This window comes from Gadus chalcogrammus, chromosome 20, assembly GCF_026213295.1.
Source record: "Gadus chalcogrammus isolate NIFS_2021 chromosome 20, NIFS_Gcha_1.0, whole genome shotgun sequence".
NCBI classification, from domain to species: Eukaryota; Metazoa; Chordata; class Actinopteri; order Gadiformes; family Gadidae; genus Gadus; species Gadus chalcogrammus.
Genome location: NC_079431.1, coordinates 4,644,443 through 4,662,151, shown reverse-complemented (window position 1 = coordinate 4,662,151; position 17,709 = coordinate 4,644,443). Strand labels below are relative to the sequence as shown.

Here is a 17,709-nt window from a genome sequence, read left to right as displayed (position 1 = left end):
CATACATTTTGCTGATATGTATATATTGTTTCCTTTGCTCCTCAGACACACTATCAAGACAAGTATAAGAATGAGGTGCAGGGCCACTATATCGGCAGCTATGAAGACATCTACATGCTCCATTGCCAGAAAGTTGAGGGATTCAAGAGCGAGGCAAGTCAACTCGCTTTTCCCCTTGCTGTATTTACTATTCTACTGTGCTAAGAGCCAATCCCTTACTTGATTTTTGCTTCTGGCTTTTTTTTTACCTCACAGCAAAATTACAAAGCTGAGTATGAAGACATCAAGACGAGATGCTTCTTCCCTCAAACCATCACGCCCGAATACGAAGTCGACAAGAAGCTTGCGCAGTGTAAAGATGTGAGCCATTCCCCCGTCCCTGTGATTGGCATCCCCTAGTCACAGAGTAAATAACATAGAAAACATTAAAAAAAAATGAAGAGTAAGAATAATATTTTTGATGGTTTGTTTTGCAGAAAGTGTACCGTCAACATCCGGACAAGGTGAAATTCACGCAAGTCACGGATTCGCCAGTTCAAGTTCAGGCCGCCCTCAACGCCATACAGCTAAGTGATGTATGTACGCCCTTTTACATTTCCGACATTCTTAAATTAATTCAAACACGTCTTCAAGATTGGGCTGATGGGAAAGCTCTTCCAATGGACATATGTCCCCCCGAGCTGAGATCATATCAGATGTGCATTGGAGACGCCATGGCCACGGGCCCATCCAACCACTAAGGCCAGCTGTCTTTCTGTGGACACCATGGAAACTGGAGAGCCATCTCTCTGTAATATAAATAGCAGCATGAACTCAGTTGGCCAAGAATAAACCAAGCCATCAGAGAGGGGTTGGCTACGCAGAGGAACCCACAGTTCTGAGTAACACATATATATGCGATGAAGTGCCCAGTCAAACCTCTGTTGTCATCTAGTGGCCATCCAGTGTATTACAAGTACTCATTTAATAATAATGCTTTTGACTTTTATTGATAAATCTTTTTTTTTCTAAACACCACCCTTTTTCTCTTTTGCAGATCAATTACAAGGCCAAGTATGAGCAGACAAAGACCAAGAATTCCCTGCCTGCGGATTATCCCTTCTTTATTCAGTCCAGAGTTAACGCCTTCAACCTGAGTGAAGTGAGTAAAGTTTATTCGTGTCCCTTATAAGTTGAACCAACATTTACTTTCCTTTATACCCATGTTTAGGATTTAGAAAAAAAATCCTTCCATGTCGTAATATTTTTGATTGTCTCTTTGCAGAACTGCTACAAGTACAATTGGGAAAAAGAAAAGGCCAAGCGGTTCGAGGTGAAGGGGGATGCAATTGCGATCCTTGCTGCCCGTGCTCACACAAACATCGCCAGTGACGTGAGTACACAATGACACCCATATTCACTGGCTTCACTGGAGCCCTGACTGTCTAGGGTGTGCAATAACCACCGGACATGGTTTCTCTCACCCCAGGTGAAATACAAGAAGGAATACGAGAAGAACAGAGGCCGCATGGTGGGAGCCCTCAGCATCCACGACGACCCCAAGATCCTGCACTCCGTCCGCGTGGCCAAGATCGTGAGCAATGTAAGATCTCCTGATGCTTTTATGCATCTCATAAACAAACAAACCAACGCGCTGTTTTTTCCGCTGTTGACACTTTGAAGGCCACATAAAAACTCATGTCTCTGCAGCGCGAGTACACCAAGGACTACGAGAAGGTCAAAACCAAGTACCACACCTCGTTGGACATGATGTCCGTCACACTGGCCAAGAATTCCCAGGCCATCGCCAGCATGACTGGCTACAAGAAGATCAGCAACCGCTACCTCATGCCCTACGACGCTATACTGGTTGACTTGGCCAAGAAGGCCAACAGCATCCAGAGCGATGTAAGAACCAGCAGTTGTAACCGTTTTGTGTCATTCTTTATATATTTGGAAGGTGTTACCATCTAGTCATTTATTTCATGGGGAAACGTTAATTTATTACTGACCATAAATAATCAATGCATTAACGGTTTATGATACGACCAACTGCATGACCACCACCATTGTGTTCAATAAAATGTACTTTTTTCTCATGACAGAACGAGTACAAGTCTGATTACAACCAATACACCAAGGGTAGTCCCTGGATTACTTTCGGTTCAATGGATGTGGAGCTGGCAAAGAAAGCTGGAGAGATTCTCAGTGAGGTCGGTGTTCCATAGCTTCACTCAGAGCACCAACCTTAACCCTCAAATCAATCAATTAATCAATCAATTGCACCCAATTAAAATGTGTCTAATTTTAATTGCCTTTTATTTATTTCATACAGAAAAAGTATAGGAAGCACCCAGACACGGTCCCTTTCACCGCTATCGACGACCACCCCGTCATGCTGCAGGCCAGAGTCAACCAGCTTCAGAGGAGCGACGTAAGACCCACAGTCCCACCAGTTTCTCTAAGGATGGTCGCTCAGGCTTTTTCGTGGTCACTTAGTCTGTCTGTGTGCGTCCTCTATAGCTGTTCTACAAGAAAGGACTGGAGGAGATCCATCAAAAGTATTCTCTACCAATTGACATGCCTGAATTGCAACTGGCCAGAGCCAATTCCTACAACATCAGCAAGGTAGGCGTTCACGTCATTTGTCAATGAAGTTCATATGAGTGATTTTTAATGATTCAATTAATAAATATCAAATACATTTAATTGACCATGTCGCACAATTGCAGAACTACTACAAGGCGGCCTGGGAGGAGACCATTTCCAAGGGCTATGACTTGAAGCTTGATGCTATCTCCATCAAAGCCGCAAAGGCCGCAAGACATGCAGCTAGTGATGTAAGTGTTCTAGAAAAGAAACCTGCAAATTCTTGAAGGTTTGATAAGATAGGAAACACCTTATTGATCCCTGGAGGTCCAATGTCGGTTGTTTGTCTGGTTTGTCGCTAGACCAAGGCATGTTCTGTCACTAATTTCACATCTTTCACATGCTGTATCTTTTTGAGGATAGCTGCTACAGTACACCACTGAATCAGACATTGACAAAACCACTAACACGAGCGATGCACTTTTCAATTTTATATTCAGGTCCAATACAAGAAGGCCTATGAGAAGGCTAGGGGCCACCACGTGGGCTTCCGTAACATCAAGGACGACCCCCTGCTGGTGCACTACATGCAAGTGGCCAAGATGCAGAGTGAGAAGAACTACAAGAAGGACTACCACAAGTCCAAGCTGAAGTACCACTCCCCAGTAGATATGATGAGCCTGGTGCATGCCAAGCAGGCCTCCAAAGCTCAAACCTATGCTGGGTACAGAAAGATCCAGCACCACTACAGTCTCATGCCTGATGCCATGAACCTGGTTCTGGCACGCAAAATGAACACCGATGCCAGTGACGTGAGTTGAAAATACAGAAAAAACAATGATTATCAAAATAATCATTAAGATATTCTTAAACATATACCATGTGTGTGATGTTTCCTTGATGAGGTAGAATGTTATTTCATATTGATAAAATAAATAAATGAATAAATCAACCAAACAATCCAATACATAGAGGGTAGGCGTTGGGGTCAGGGACAATAAAGCCCTGGTCATTAAGGAATCAATGTTTGTCTCTACCTGTACTTTAGATATAAATAGATTGTCTGTCCTTATAAGTAAAGTTACTTATTTCCCTGCATAACCCCACAATGTTTTCTTTATTTTGTTTGCAGTGTGAATACAAGTCAGAGTGGAACAACTACGTCAGAGGCACTGGCTGGATCCCCATCGGCTCAATTGGGGTAGAGACGGCTAAGATTGGCGGCCAGATCCAGAGTGAAAACAAGTACCGCACCCATCCATCTACCTTCAAGTTCAGCAAGCTGATGGACTCCATGGACCTGGAACTGGCCACCGCCAACAACAAGATAATGAACAAGGTGCAGGGGCTTATGAATATAGAGTATAGGTTTTCACAGCATCAACCCACTCCATATTGTTCAAGATAATCATGTGTTTGTTTGTTTCTACAGCAAGCATACACTTCGGCTTGGGAGAAGGACAAGCGTACTATCCATGTGATGCCAGATTCACCTGAGATTGTGCTGGCCAAGGCCAATGCCATCACCATGAGCGACGTAAGGGAATACTACTATAAACTACACCAAAATGCCTGCCATGGATTCTGTATCAACAAACATATCATACACATATGAATCTTTATTAAGTTCCTCTGTATCCTGGGATTAGAAAAAAAAAGTTCTGTAAACAGTTCTCTCTCTTTGATCTGTCTTCCAGAAACTGTATAAGGCTGGCGTTTCGGAAATGGCGAATAAGGGATATCACCTCAAAGGAGATGCTATTCCTATTGTGGCTGCCAAATTGGGCACCAAAATTGCTAGCAACGTAAGTGAATTGCAGTGTATCAGTGTATCAAACCAGTCATGGTTATTTATCTACTTAACCCCCACTTTTTCCATCATACATTATCGTTTGCAGATGATGACATGCTATTTCTTAATGCTTAATTCTCTAGATCAAGTACAAGCTGGACTATGAGAAGGCTAGGGGCCACCACGTGGGCTTCCGTAACATCAAGGACGACCCCCTGCTGGTGCACTACATGCAAGTGGCCAAGATGCAGAGCGAGAAGAACTACAAGAAGGACTACGAAAAGGCTAAGCTGAAGTACCACTCTCCAGTAGACATGATGAGCCTGGTGCATGCCAAGGAGGCAACCAAGGCTCAAACCTATTCTGGGTACAGGAAGATCCCCCACACCTACTTCCTGCTCCCCGATAACATGCAGTTGCAGCTGTGTCGTAAAATGCAGGAAATCCAAAGCGACGTAGGTCTAAACTGCCATGTGTTTGAGTTCCCATCTTACAATTTGATCTGCAAAATTGCTGTGGTCAATGGTTTAAAAAGTAATCAACGCTGAAATATGAATCTCTAAAAAATGACTTCATTATATAAAACAATGACTATCTACTTTTGTTATCATGAAGGACATCACAAAGGCTATGCTTTATTCAAATTGCACCTGCTCTCTTTCTACCTCTGACTCTAACTCTATCTTTCTATGCCTTCAGAATGAATACAAGTCAGAGTACAACAACCTTTACAAAGGAACAGGCTGGGTTCCTATTGGCTCCATTGACGTAGAGTTGGCCAAGACTGCCAACTCAGCACTGAGGGAGCATGGCTACCGCCAGCACCCCAGCTCTTTCAAGTTCACCAGCAAGACTGACTCTATGGATATGGTTCTGGCCCTGGCCAATTCCAAGATAATTGACCAGGTCTGAGCATCTTTCTCTGTATTTTTCCCAGAGTTTTTACATCGCTAAGTGAATGGCTGTTACAATAATGTAATGCAAGTCCATCATCATGTTCTTGATTTTTACTGAACTCTCTCTTTATTAAGGCTGCGTACAAAGCCTCTGGGGAGAAGGTCAAGCACACTTACCATCTGCCAGCGGACGCCCCTGAGTTCATCCAGGCCAAATTCAATGCCCAGACCATGAGCAAGGTACACCAATGGTAGAATCCTACCAACGACACGCACCCCTAAATGTATGCTGCCACCAGAACATTGCCTGATCTTCTTTGATCTTTTGTCTCCAGTCTCTCTACAAGCAGAAGTGGGTTGAACACATCGCCAAGGGGTATGACATGAGACCTGATGCCATCTCTATCCTCCATGCCAAGCAAGGCAGGCACATCGCCAGTGACGTGAGTACACACTAAAAAATATGTAACATGTTTAAGGTGCTGTAGGTACGATTTAAAAGCTATAGTGACATTTGTTAGATACATCATAGCCATCCGTCAGCTATTAGTGATTGAAATGATATGGCCGAATATCTGTGCTAATTGACCGAACCTGCCTGCGTGAGACAACTTTGATTTTAGATCACACCTGGCTTATTTCTGCCAATTAGGGCATCTCTTCCCTCATTGGTTTCGGAATTCCATCTTCCATATCGATCACATGCCTGCTGCATTGTCATAGCTCCACCACAGGTGCTTGAATGCAACATATGGAGGAAGGGAACAGAGACGGAGGGGGGATTTTTTTGGGCTGGTGTAATTTCTATATCTTGCTCTCTTCTGCTCTTCTCTGCTGTCACTTTACATCTCTCACCTCCTACCTACAGCAGTTTTGAATAGGATGTGATGACTTGGTTGCGACTTAAGCATTTGACATGCTCTATATTGATACAAATATGTGTTCTTTATTATTGTTTGAGATTGACGAATTGTCTCTGGCTTTGGTTTAGATCCAATACAAGAAGGCCTATGAGAAGGCTAGGGGCCACCACGTGGGCTTCCGTAGCATCAAGGACGACCCCCTGCTGGTGCACTACATGCAAGTGGCCAAGATGCAGAGTGAGAAGAACTACAAGAAGGACTACGAAAAGGCTAAGCTGAAGTACCACTCCCCAGTAGACATGATGAGCCTGGTGCATGCCAAGGAGGCATCCAAGGCTCAAACCTATGCTGGGTACAGGAAGATTGAGCACCATTACAATCTCATGCCTGATGCCATGAACCTGGTTCTGGCCCGCAAAATGAACACCGACGCCAGTGACGTGAGTTGAAAATAAAGCAAATACAATGTCCTTGATGAGATGGAATGTTATTTCATATTGATAAAAAATAAGTCAACTAAACAACCATACAATCTAAGTCGTAGGGGGTAGGCCTTAGGGTCAGGAAACATAAAGCCCTGGTCATTAAGAACCCCACAATGTTTTCTTTATTTCGTTTGCAGTGTGAATACAAGTCAGAGTGGAACAACTACGTCAGAGGCACTGGCTGGGTCCCCATCGGCTCAATTGGGGTAGAGACGGCTAAGATTGGCGGCGAGATCCAGAGTGAAAACAAGTACCGCACCCATCCCTCTACCTTCAAGTTCAGCAAGCTGATGGACTCCATGGACCTGGAACTGGCCACCGCCAACAACAAGATAATGAACAAGGTGCAGGGGCTTATGAATATAGAGTATAGGTTTTCACAGCATCATCCCAACCCATGTTGTTCATGATAATCATGTGTTTGTTTGTGTCTACAGCAAGCATACACTTCAGCTTGGGAGAAGGACAAGCGTACTATCCATGTGATGCCAGATTCACCTGAGATTGTGCTGGCCAAGGCCAACGCCATCACCATGAGCGATGTAAGGCAATACTACTATGAACTACACCAAAATGCCTGCCATTGATTTTTTAATCAACAAATATATATTACACATATTCACCTATATTTTAGTGCCTCTGATTCCTGTGACTATATAAACAAGTTCTGTATACTGATTCTCTCACTTTGATCTGTGTTCCAGAAACTTTATAAGGCTGGAGTCATGGAGATGGCTAAAAAGGGATATCACCTCAAAGGAGATGCCATCCCTATTGTGGCTGCCAAATTGGGCACCAAAATTGCTAGCAACGTAAGTGAATTGCAGTGTATCAGTGTATCAAATCAGTCATGATCTACTTAAGCCCCTGTTTTCACATTATACATTATAGTTTGCAGATGATGACAATGCTATTTCTTAATGCTTAATTCTCTAGTACAAGTACAAGCTGGACTATGAGAAGGCAAGGGGCCACCACGTTGGCTTCCGTAACATCAAGGACGACCCCCTGCTGGTGCACTACATGCAAGTGGCCAAGATGCAGAGTGAGAGGAACTACACGAAGGACTACCAAAAGTCTAAGCTGAAGTACCACTCCCCAGTAGATATGATGAGCCTGGTGCATGCCAAGGAGGCATCCAAGGCTCAAACCTATACTGGGTACAGAAAGATTGAGCACCATTACAATCTCATGCCTGATGCCATGAACCTGGTTCTGGCCCGCAAAATGAACACCGATGCCAGTGACGTGAGTTGAAAATATGAAAAAACTGTTTTTATCAAAGTAATCCTCCAAATATATTATTACTACGTAGATCTGTAAATTGAAATATTTGCTAAAAAATAAATATAACATTCTTAAATATGAATGATAAGATCATTCATATTATTAGCCTGTCTCTACGATTTGCCTTACCAATTTGAAAATGTTCTGACTTGACTTTTGATTTCCATGGTTATCAAAGCGTGCAAACCAAAATGGAATCAGATGTAATTGTATCACCTCCAATCAATCAGATCAATGAAATTAGTCAGCGGCAGCCATCTTAGTTGTAAATGGAAATGCAACCATTAACAATGCATCTTCTTCTGTACGCTAAATATATCAAACCTACCCCATAATAGATACAAATTTGGGATCGGACTAACCCCGGCCAGTTCTGCTGGAAATCTGTCTGAAAGGGATGGGGGTCAGACACATATGCCAGAGACAATAGTCAAAAGAAAAAGGAGTCATCAGATTTGTCTGGTTCCCACGCTAGATAAAATGGTAAAAACAGAACCCATTAATTTACTTGATGGATTGATGGAGTATGGTGGGTAGACCTATAGGTCTCCTGAGTCAGGGATGGAAAATTATTGGGCATATGGAAGTTACGCTTCAACAGGAAATCAAGCTTGAGTGAATGAGCACATTTTCTTTTGTTTCTATTTGTTTCACACAAATCTCAACAATCTATGTGCAATTTGCACGATACAGTGTAAAGGCGAAATATAACAACAGGTTTCAACATAAAAGGACAAAAAATTAAAAAAAGAGAATCAGTACTCTTTAGGAAAACGCCTAATTAGACATCAGGTTAAGCTTGATTCCCAGCGGAACTCTACATTGTTCTCTTCGTTTTGTTTGCAGTGTGAATACAAGTCAGAGTGGAACAACTACGTCAGAGGCACTGGCTGGGTCCCCATCGGCTCAATTGGGGTAGAGACGGCTAAGATTGGCGGCGAGATCCAGAGTGAAAACAAGTACCGCACCCATCCCTCTACCTTCAAGTTCAGCAAGCTGATGGACTCCATGGACTTGGAACTGGCCACTGCCAACAACAAGATAATGAACAAGGTTAAGCATTGTCACGCTAGATGGAAATTTTAAATACACGGTTTTGTTTCAGCTTTCTTTCAGTGTGATTCAACATTGACCCCTTCTTGATCCCTGTATTTGCAGCAAGCATACACTTCAGCTTGGGAGAAGGACAAGCGTACTATCCATGTGATGCCAGATTCACCTGAGATTGTGCTGGCCAAGGCCAACGCCATCACCATGAGCGATGTAAGGCAATCAAACAACAATACTGGACAGTTCTTACTATGAGTTAGTGCCTACATATTCATAGTCTGAATAATTACGCTTATCTAACAGATCTAACCAAAGGCTTAAATAGATGGATTCACATCTTCAATCCTTTTTATCTTTTGCAGAAACTTTATAAGGCTGGAGTCATGGAGATGGCTAAAAAGGGATATCACCTCAAAGGAGATGCCATCCCTATTGTGGCTGCCAAATTGGGCACCAAAATTGCTAGCAACGTAAGTGAGGAGTACCTTGCCGTATCACATTGGACTAGTTACTATCGGATGCAATAAATTGTACATGTCAGCCAGTGCCTATGGATAACAATGTAATCCTGTCCTGCTGCAGTATAAGTACAAACTGGATTATGAGAAAGCCAGAGGCCACCACGTTGGCTTCCGCTGTATCCAGGATGACCCCCTGCTGGTGCACTACATGCAACTAGCCAAGCAGCAGAGTGAGAAGAACTACAAGAAGGACTACGAAAAGGCTAAGCTGAAGTACCACTCCCCAGTAGACATGATGAGCCTGGTGCATGCCAAGGACGCAACCAAGGCTCAAACCTATACTGGGTACAGAAAGATCCAGCACCACTATAGTCTCCTTCCTGATGCCATGAACCTGGTGCTGGCCCGCAATATGCAGGTCAACATCAGCGATGTACGTATGATTCCCTTTGTCTTCAAACGTGAAGTCTTGAGATATCTCTTCTCCTTAACAAGAAAAGCCTAGTCTAGACTGTAGACTGTAGACTAAAAGCATTTTGCAAACATCAAGTGCAGGACCAAATAATACGAAGGCTGCAGGTGCAACTACAGATCATAGTGTAGCTGTATTCTACCTGTGTTGTACTACCTACATATATTTTGTATTCATATTTCCCCAGTAAAAATGTGTCTCTTAAGTTTCAGTATCTGTTTGGTAAGATTTTTGATAGATTGATGACGTGCTGGTCACAAAGACTATATCCATTGAAAATGTATCATATTGTTTATCCGTCAATCTCCTATAGAACCAGTATAAGTCCGACTATGAATCATACTGCAAAGGAATCGGATGGATTCCTATTGGCTCATTGGATGTTGAGAAAGCGAAGATCGCTGGGAAGATTCAAAGTGAGAAGCTGTACCGTCAGCACCCGAGTAACCTGAAGTTTACTAAGGACATGTTCTCCATGGACCTCACACTGGCGACTGCTAACAACCAAATCATGAATAAGGTATTGCTTGCATTATATTGTGTTGATTACACATTAATGAATATTCCATCATCAGGAAATAACCTCACTAACAACTTTGTGGTTTCCTTTTCAGCAATCCTATACCAAAACCTGGGACACGGAAAAGACCAAAATCCACATCATGCCCGACGCTATGGATGTTGTCTTGGCAAAAGCAAACAACAAAAATTACAGCGAGGTACAAACCCCATCTTCTGATCCACCCCAACTTCTTCATTCCGAAACAGATCCTACGTTTGGAAAAAAAAACGATTTCAAAAGAAATGCTTATGATTCTTTCCTCTTCAGAAACTTTACAAGCTGGACAATGAGCTGTCCAAGAAGAAGGGTCACAATGTCCGCAAAGATGCTATCGCAATCCTGGCCGCCAAAAACTGCACTACCATTGCCAGTGATGTAAGGTTATTTGGGGATTTTCATACTAAACTACTATATTATACATTATTTGATGTGCTCATTCTGATGATTATTTCTTTATTTTTTTACTTCAGTACAAGTACAAGGCAGGATACCGCAAGCAGGTGGGTCACCATATTGGTGCTCGATGCGTCGAGGACGACCCTCTGCTCGTGCTGGCTCTGAACTCAGCCAGGATTGCCAGTGATGCTCTGTACAAGAAGGACTTCAACAAGTCAAAGACTAAGTTCAATCTGCCAGTCGACATGATGGCCTTTGAACTGGCCAAGAAGAACCAGATCCAGGTCAACCATGCCAACTACATCACCCGCCTGCACAACTGGACCTGCCTGCCCGACTCCACTGATGTTGTCAACGCCAGAAGAGCATATGAGATCCAGAGTGATGTATGTCGATTTTCTTTCCCATTCCACATATGCCAATATATAGACTTTTTTATAAATATGTGTTAATCAACTTTGAATGATTTATTTTCAGAATTACTACAAGGAAGATCAGAAGCTGATGCAGGGTATTGGGTGGGTGCCCATAGGTTCATTAGATGTTGAGAAAGCCAAGAAGGCTGGTGAGATCCTGAGTGAACATCTGTATCGCAAGCACCCCAGTAACTACAAGTTCACCTCCAAATGCGATGCAATGCCCTTAGTGTTGGCTAAAGCCAATGCTCAGATCACTAACAAGGTATGTATTGAAATTTGGTTCAATAAACTGATGGTCTAAATCAAGAATACCTCAATATTAAAACATAGATTATGGTGTTGCAATGGCCTTCAACATCCTTTAAAGTACATATTTGCATAGTTCACCCGTTTAAAATTATTATCCTGTAAATTTTTGTCTTCATAGAAAGCCTACCATGATGCCTGGGATAAGGAGAAGTCCAATATCCACATCATGCCAGATGCCATGGATGTCGTTCTGGCCAAAGCCAACAGGGCAAACTACAGCATCGTAAGCAAATAGTCTTTGAATAGATAAAAAGTATAATAGGGCTCCTTCACGGAATGTACAAAGGGTATTAAAAATGTATTGTCTGTATTTTGCAGAAAGGATACAGGCAGGCCAATGAAGACGCCAAGAAGAAGGGCTATGACCTGCGCAATGATGCCATTGCTATTATTGCAGCCAGGGCTCAAAGGAACATCATCAGCGACGTAAGTTGTTGTCAGTCACTCTTGGAAATAATATTGCTTTAATCACTTGGTGTACCAATTTACATTGGTTTGTGCTTCATATTTTCTTTCAGATCAAGTATAAGGCAGGATACCGCAAGCAGGTGGGTCACCATATTGGTGCTCGCTGCGTCGAGGACGACCCTCTGCTCGTGCTGGCTCTGAACTCAGCCAGGATTGCCAGTGATTATCTGTACAAGAAGGACTTCAACAAGTCAAAGACTAAGTTCAATCTGCCAGTAGACATGATGGCCTTTGAACTGGCCAAGAAGAACCAGATCCAGGTCAACCATGCCAACTACATCACCCGCCTGCACAACTGGACCTGCCTGCCCGACTCCACTGATGTTGTCAACGCCAGAAGAGCATATGAGATCCAGAGTGATGTATGTAGGATTTCTTTCCCATTCCACATGTGCCCATATACAGTATTGACGTTTTAATACATATGTGTTTATCAACTTTGTACAATTTCTTTCCAGAATTACTACAAGGAAGATCAGAAGCTGATGCAGGGTATTGGGTGGGTGCCCATAGGTTCATTAGATGTTGAGAAAGCAAAGAAGGCCGGTGAGATCCTGAGTGAACATCGGTATCGCAAGCACCCCAGCAACTACAAGTTCACCTCCAAATGCGATGCAATGCCCTTAGTGTTGGCTAAAGCCAATGCTCAGATTACGAACAAGGTATGTGGTGAAATTTGATTCACTCTACTGATGACCTTAATCAAGAATAACTCAATATTAAAACATATATTATGGTGTTACAATGGCCTTCAACATCCTTTAAAGTACACATTTGCATAGTTCACCCGTTTAAAATTATTATCCTGTACATTTTTGTCTTCATAGAAAGCCTACCATGATGCCTGGGATAAGGAGAAGTCCAATATCCACATCATGCCAGATGCCATGGATGTCGTTCTGGCCAAAGCCAACAGGGCAAACTACAGCATTGTAAGCAAATAGTCTTTGAAAAGATAAAAAGTATAATAGGGCTCCTTCACGGAATGTACAAAGGGTATTAAAAATGTATTGTCTGTATTTTGCAGAAAGGATACAAGCAGGCCAATGAAGACGCCAAGAAGAAGGGCTATGACCTGCGCAATGATGCCATTGCTATTATTGCAGCCAGGGCTCAAAGAAACATTATCAGCGACGTAAGTGGTTGTCAGTCACTCTTGTAAATAATATTGCTTTAATCACTTGGTGTACCAATTTACATTGGTTTGTGCTTCATATTTTCTTTTAGATCAAGTATAAGGCAGGATACCGCAAGCAGGTGGGTCACCATATTGGTGCTCGATGCGTCGAGGACGACCCTCTGCTCGTGCTGGCTCTGAACTCAGCCAGGATTGCCAGTGATTATCTGTACAAGAAGGACTTCAACAAGTCAAAGACTAAGTTCAATCTGCCAGTAGACATGATGGCCTTTGAACTGGCCAAGAAGAACCAAATCCAGGTCAACCATGCCAACTACATCACCCGCCTGCACAACTGGACCTGCCTGCCCGACTCCACTGATGTTGTCAACGCCAGAAGAGCATATGAGATCCAGAGTGATGTATGTAGGATTTTGCTCCCATTTCACATGTGCCAATAAATTGACCAATTTTTATACATGTTTTGATCAACTTTGAATGATTTCCTTCCAGAATTACTACAAGGAAGATCAGAAGCTGATGCAGGGTATTGGGTGGGTGCCCATAGGTTCATTAGATGTTGAGAAAGCGAAGAATGCCGGTCAGATCCTGAGTGAACATCGGTATCGCAAGCATCCCAGCAACTACAAGTTCACCTCCAAATGCGATGCAATGCCCTTAGTGTTGGCTAAAGCCAATGCTCAGATTACGAACAAGGTATGTTGTGAAATTTGGTTGGTCTTAATCAAGAATTACAAAATATTGAATCATAAATTATGATATAATAATGGATTACTACATCTTTAAAGAAGAGATTTGCATAGTTTACACTTTGAAAGTAGCGTCCTGTTTTTGTCTTCATAGAAAGCCTACCATGAAGCCTGGGATAAGGAGAAATCCAATATCCACATCATGCCCGATGCCATGGATGTCGTTCTTGCTAAAGCCAACAGGGCCAACTACAGCATCGTAAGTCTCTAACCTTTGTTTTGAATAATAATGCTCCTTCACAGAATATACAAAGGTTATAAACAATGTATATTCTCTATTTGCAGAAAGGATACAAGCAGGCCAATGAAGAGTCCAAGAAGAAGGGCTATGACCTGCGCAATGATGCCATTGCTATTATTGCAGCCAGGGCTCAAAGAAACATTATCAGCGACGTAAGTGGTTGTCAGTCACTCTTGTAAATAATATTGCTTTAATCACTTGGTGTACCAATTTACATTGGTTTGTGCTTCATATTTTCTTTTAGATCAAGTATAAGGCAGGATACCGCAAGCAGGTGGGTCACCATATTGGTGCTCGCTGCGTCGAGGACGACCCTCTGCTCGTGCTGGCTCTGAACTCAGCCAGGATTGCCAGTGATTATCTGTACAAGAAGGACTTCAACAAGTCAAAGACTAAGTTCAATCTGCCAGTAGACATGATGGCCTTTGAACTGGCCAAGAAGAACCAAATCCAGGTCAACCATGCCAACTACATCACCCGCCTGCACAACTGGACCTGCCTGCCCGACTCCACTGATGTCGTTCATGCTAGACACGTGTATGAGATCCAGAGTGATGTAAGTCATTATACCTCCTTATTCATTGTTTCCGTTGTTTCATATTATTGACACTCAATTTGTCAACTATTATTTAAACAAATTTGGTTGGTCTTAGGCTGTTTACAAAGCTGACCTGAAGTGGCTACAAGGCATGGGATGGGTCCCGATTGGCTCGCTTGACGTGGAGAAGACAAAGAAGGCTGGAGAGATCCTGAGTGAAAGGAAATATCGCCAGCCCGCCAGTTCCCACAAATTCACCAGCCCACTTGACGCCATGGAGATTGTTCTAGCAAAGAACAACGCCTTGACCATGAACCAGGTAGGCACTTTTCGGCAAAAAATCTTGAACTATCCTCTAGATGCAAAGATGTGCAGTTGTCAGCATTTTGCACTTAGTCCACTTAATATATAATCAATATTGTTTGGAAGATTGCTCATCATCTTGGATAATCATCCAGTAGAAGGCTATTATAAATGCTGATGTTCCATTTGGTGTCGTTTCGTTCCAGCGTTTGTACACTGAGGCCTGGGAGAAGGACAAGACCAAGCTGCACATCACTTCTGAAACCCCAGAGATCATCCTGTCCCAGCAGAATGCTATCAACATGAGCAATGTGTGTTTCCTCTTTAACTAACACTATTCACAAGAAGTTGCTGTGTTGCTTCAACAGAAATTTCACCTTATTCCACGGGTGATCTGATCAATGCAAGTGTTCAAATGTTTGTCTTTCTTTTCAGAAAAAATACAAGCAAGGCTATGAGGATACCATCAAGAAGGGCTATTACCTGCCTGGTGACGCCATCTCTGTGAAGAGTGCCAAACACTCTAGAAATATCATCAGTGATGTAAGTTAGACGACATATTCAGAACATAAACGGACAGATGAATCATCATCTTTTACATAAGATTCATACTTGGTTGTAACTTTTCAACATTTTCTCTGTGAATTCACCAGTACAAGTACAAGACAGGATACCGCAAGCAGGTGGGTCACCATATTGGTGCTCGCTGCGTCGAGGACGACCCTCTGCTCGTGCTGGCTCTGAACTCAGCCAGGATTGCCAGTGATTTTCTGTACAAGAAGGACTTCAACAAGTCAAAGACTAAGTTCAATCTGCCAGTCGACATGATGGCCTTTGAATTGGCCAAGAAGAACCAGATCCAGGTCAACCATGCCAACTACATCACCCGCCTGCACAACTGGACCTGCCTGCCCGACTCCACTGATGTTGTCAACGCCAGGAAGGCCTACGATCTCCAAAGTGATGTGAGTGGCTTCATATATTGTTAACGTTTTGTTCCATCTTCTCAAGATACTGTCCGCATTTAGATGGTGGGTAAAAACCTTGATACAGCATAGTCTCACAATATTTTTCCTAGCAATATTTAATCGATACATGAACGCCAGGTATCGACTTAAGGTATCTATCTTGTATATCATGTATGGCCATCCTGGCTGAAATTGTTTTCTTCTTTGGTCCCACCAGGCTGTGTACAAGGCTGACATGGAGTTCATGAAGGGTATTGGATGGGTCCCCATTGGCTCGCTTGATGTTGTGAAGGCTAAGCATGCTGGAAAGATCCTCAGCGACCATCTTTACAAGCAGAAAAAAGACAAACTGAAATACACATCGGACACGAAAGCCATGCCCATGCTCTTGGCAAAAGCAAATGCCGAGGTTATGAACAAGGTAAGGACATGGTAAGGTACACTAGTTTGGGAAAAAGTCCCAAAATTGTGTACAACTTCCATCGGTAAATATGTTGTTCAGCAATAGTGATGATGGTAAAGAAGGAAACATTTATGTTCTCTTGTCAATGTGTTTCCTTCCTATTTTTCATTCACAGAAGAGCTATGTGGCTGCCTGGGAGAAAGATAAGATCAAGACCCATCTAATCCCAGATCTGCCTGAGATCCTGCTCTCTAGATCCAATGCATACAACCTCAGCAATGTAGGTTTGATCTTTATGAAATACAGCAACTTTAATGCCTCCATATATCCACATTTCCATAAAAGCTAAAATGATTCTGAATTCCACTTATTTTACTTCCAATACAGAAAATATACAAGGAGGACGTAGTCAAGATGTTCAGGAAGGGCTACCACCTGAAGGGCGATGCCATTGCTATTGTGGCTGCTAAGAAGGGAAGGGAGATCATCAGTGACGTAAGTGGCATGAGGCTTGTTTCACTCATAAGATTATCGACATGTACTCCCTTTAAAATCACCACAATACTTTTATGTTCTCACAGATCAAATACAAGGCAGGATACCGCAAGCAGGTGGGTCACCATATCGGTGCCCTGAGTGTCCGGGACGACCCTCTGATCATGCTGGCTCTGAACTCAGCCAGGATTGCCAGTGATGCCCTGTACAAGAAGGACTTCAACCAGTCCAAGACCAAGTTCCACCTGCCAGTGGACATGCTGACAATTGAGCTGGCCAAGAAATGCCAGGTCCAAGTCAATGACTTCAACTACAGGACACGCCTGCACAACTGGACCTGCCTGCCGGACTCCACCGATGTAGTCCAGGCCAGGAAGGCATACGACCTCCAGAGTGACGTGAGTTCTTTATCATATTGTTGTGCACAGAAAACCCAACCAATTTATTTTGTCTTCAATTCATTGGCTTTGATATTTGGGTTGCATACCAGGCCGTTTACAAAGCAGACATGGAATGGATGAAGGGACAAGGCTGGGTTCCCATCGGCTCACTGGACGTGGAGAAGGCAAAGAAGGCAGCAGAGGTCTTGAGCGAAAGGAAATACCGCGAGCACCCAAGCAAATTTAAGTTCACCGCCAAGACAGATGACATGCCATATGCCCTTGCTAAGGCCAATGCTGAGATCATGAACAAGGTGATTGCGCAAATGAATGTGTTTTTTCTAAGCCCAAGGATTAAATAGTATAGGACAAAAATTTGCTTGAACCATGTAAAACAATCAAAGCTAATGTTATAAGTAGTATGTATGCAGTCCCATTGCCTGTGGAATCATTATCTTCTCGATAG

General features: G+C 43.0%; 1 protein-coding gene across 22 annotated transcripts in view; it reads left to right on the top strand.

The window, feature by feature from the left end:
- Nucleotides 1-17,709, top strand: part of neb (nebulin) — a 62,896-nt gene that overhangs the window by 10,945 nt on the left and 34,242 nt on the right. For 21 of the 22 annotated variants that reach the window (XM_056580093.1, XM_056580091.1, XM_056580089.1 and 18 more), the window contains 53 exons: nucleotides 46-153; nucleotides 256-360; nucleotides 477-575; nucleotides 1,037-1,141; nucleotides 1,265-1,372; nucleotides 1,469-1,582; nucleotides 1,690-1,887; nucleotides 2,085-2,192; nucleotides 2,315-2,413; nucleotides 2,503-2,607; nucleotides 2,712-2,819; nucleotides 3,069-3,380; nucleotides 3,701-3,907; nucleotides 4,001-4,105; nucleotides 4,266-4,373; nucleotides 4,504-4,815; nucleotides 5,060-5,266; nucleotides 5,392-5,496; nucleotides 5,592-5,699; nucleotides 6,248-6,559; nucleotides 6,742-6,948; nucleotides 7,042-7,146; nucleotides 7,309-7,416; nucleotides 7,541-7,852; nucleotides 8,738-8,944; nucleotides 9,050-9,154; nucleotides 9,304-9,411; nucleotides 9,524-9,835; nucleotides 10,188-10,394; nucleotides 10,489-10,593; nucleotides 10,704-10,811; nucleotides 10,907-11,218; nucleotides 11,310-11,513; nucleotides 11,679-11,783; nucleotides 11,879-11,986; nucleotides 12,079-12,390; nucleotides 12,487-12,690; nucleotides 12,856-12,960; nucleotides 13,056-13,163; nucleotides 13,256-13,567; nucleotides 13,659-13,862; nucleotides 14,010-14,114; nucleotides 14,201-14,308; nucleotides 14,401-14,712; nucleotides 14,810-15,013; nucleotides 15,204-15,308; nucleotides 15,433-15,540; nucleotides 15,651-15,962; nucleotides 16,183-16,386; nucleotides 16,544-16,648; nucleotides 16,756-16,863; nucleotides 16,950-17,261; nucleotides 17,354-17,557. In XM_056580093.1, coding sequence (XP_056436068.1) covers nucleotides 46-153; nucleotides 256-360; nucleotides 477-575; nucleotides 1,037-1,141; nucleotides 1,265-1,372; nucleotides 1,469-1,582; nucleotides 1,690-1,887; nucleotides 2,085-2,192; nucleotides 2,315-2,413; nucleotides 2,503-2,607; nucleotides 2,712-2,819; nucleotides 3,069-3,380; nucleotides 3,701-3,907; nucleotides 4,001-4,105; nucleotides 4,266-4,373; nucleotides 4,504-4,815; nucleotides 5,060-5,266; nucleotides 5,392-5,496; nucleotides 5,592-5,699; nucleotides 6,248-6,559; nucleotides 6,742-6,948; nucleotides 7,042-7,146; nucleotides 7,309-7,416; nucleotides 7,541-7,852; nucleotides 8,738-8,944; nucleotides 9,050-9,154; nucleotides 9,304-9,411; nucleotides 9,524-9,835; nucleotides 10,188-10,394; nucleotides 10,489-10,593; nucleotides 10,704-10,811; nucleotides 10,907-11,218; nucleotides 11,310-11,513; nucleotides 11,679-11,783; nucleotides 11,879-11,986; nucleotides 12,079-12,390; nucleotides 12,487-12,690; nucleotides 12,856-12,960; nucleotides 13,056-13,163; nucleotides 13,256-13,567; nucleotides 13,659-13,862; nucleotides 14,010-14,114; nucleotides 14,201-14,308; nucleotides 14,401-14,712; nucleotides 14,810-15,013; nucleotides 15,204-15,308; nucleotides 15,433-15,540; nucleotides 15,651-15,962; nucleotides 16,183-16,386; nucleotides 16,544-16,648; nucleotides 16,756-16,863; nucleotides 16,950-17,261; nucleotides 17,354-17,557 — 9,078 coding nt within the window. The remainder of the gene's footprint in view (nucleotides 1-45; nucleotides 154-255; nucleotides 361-476; nucleotides 576-1,036; nucleotides 1,142-1,264; nucleotides 1,373-1,468; nucleotides 1,583-1,689; nucleotides 1,888-2,084; nucleotides 2,193-2,314; nucleotides 2,414-2,502; nucleotides 2,608-2,711; nucleotides 2,820-3,068; nucleotides 3,381-3,700; nucleotides 3,908-4,000; nucleotides 4,106-4,265; nucleotides 4,374-4,503; nucleotides 4,816-5,059; nucleotides 5,267-5,391; nucleotides 5,497-5,591; nucleotides 5,700-6,247; nucleotides 6,560-6,741; nucleotides 6,949-7,041; nucleotides 7,147-7,308; nucleotides 7,417-7,540; nucleotides 7,853-8,737; nucleotides 8,945-9,049; nucleotides 9,155-9,303; nucleotides 9,412-9,523; nucleotides 9,836-10,187; nucleotides 10,395-10,488; nucleotides 10,594-10,703; nucleotides 10,812-10,906; nucleotides 11,219-11,309; nucleotides 11,514-11,678; nucleotides 11,784-11,878; nucleotides 11,987-12,078; nucleotides 12,391-12,486; nucleotides 12,691-12,855; nucleotides 12,961-13,055; nucleotides 13,164-13,255; nucleotides 13,568-13,658; nucleotides 13,863-14,009; nucleotides 14,115-14,200; nucleotides 14,309-14,400; nucleotides 14,713-14,809; nucleotides 15,014-15,203; nucleotides 15,309-15,432; nucleotides 15,541-15,650; nucleotides 15,963-16,182; nucleotides 16,387-16,543; nucleotides 16,649-16,755; nucleotides 16,864-16,949; nucleotides 17,262-17,353; nucleotides 17,558-17,709) is intronic. The other variant, XM_056580094.1, reaches the window with a different exon arrangement.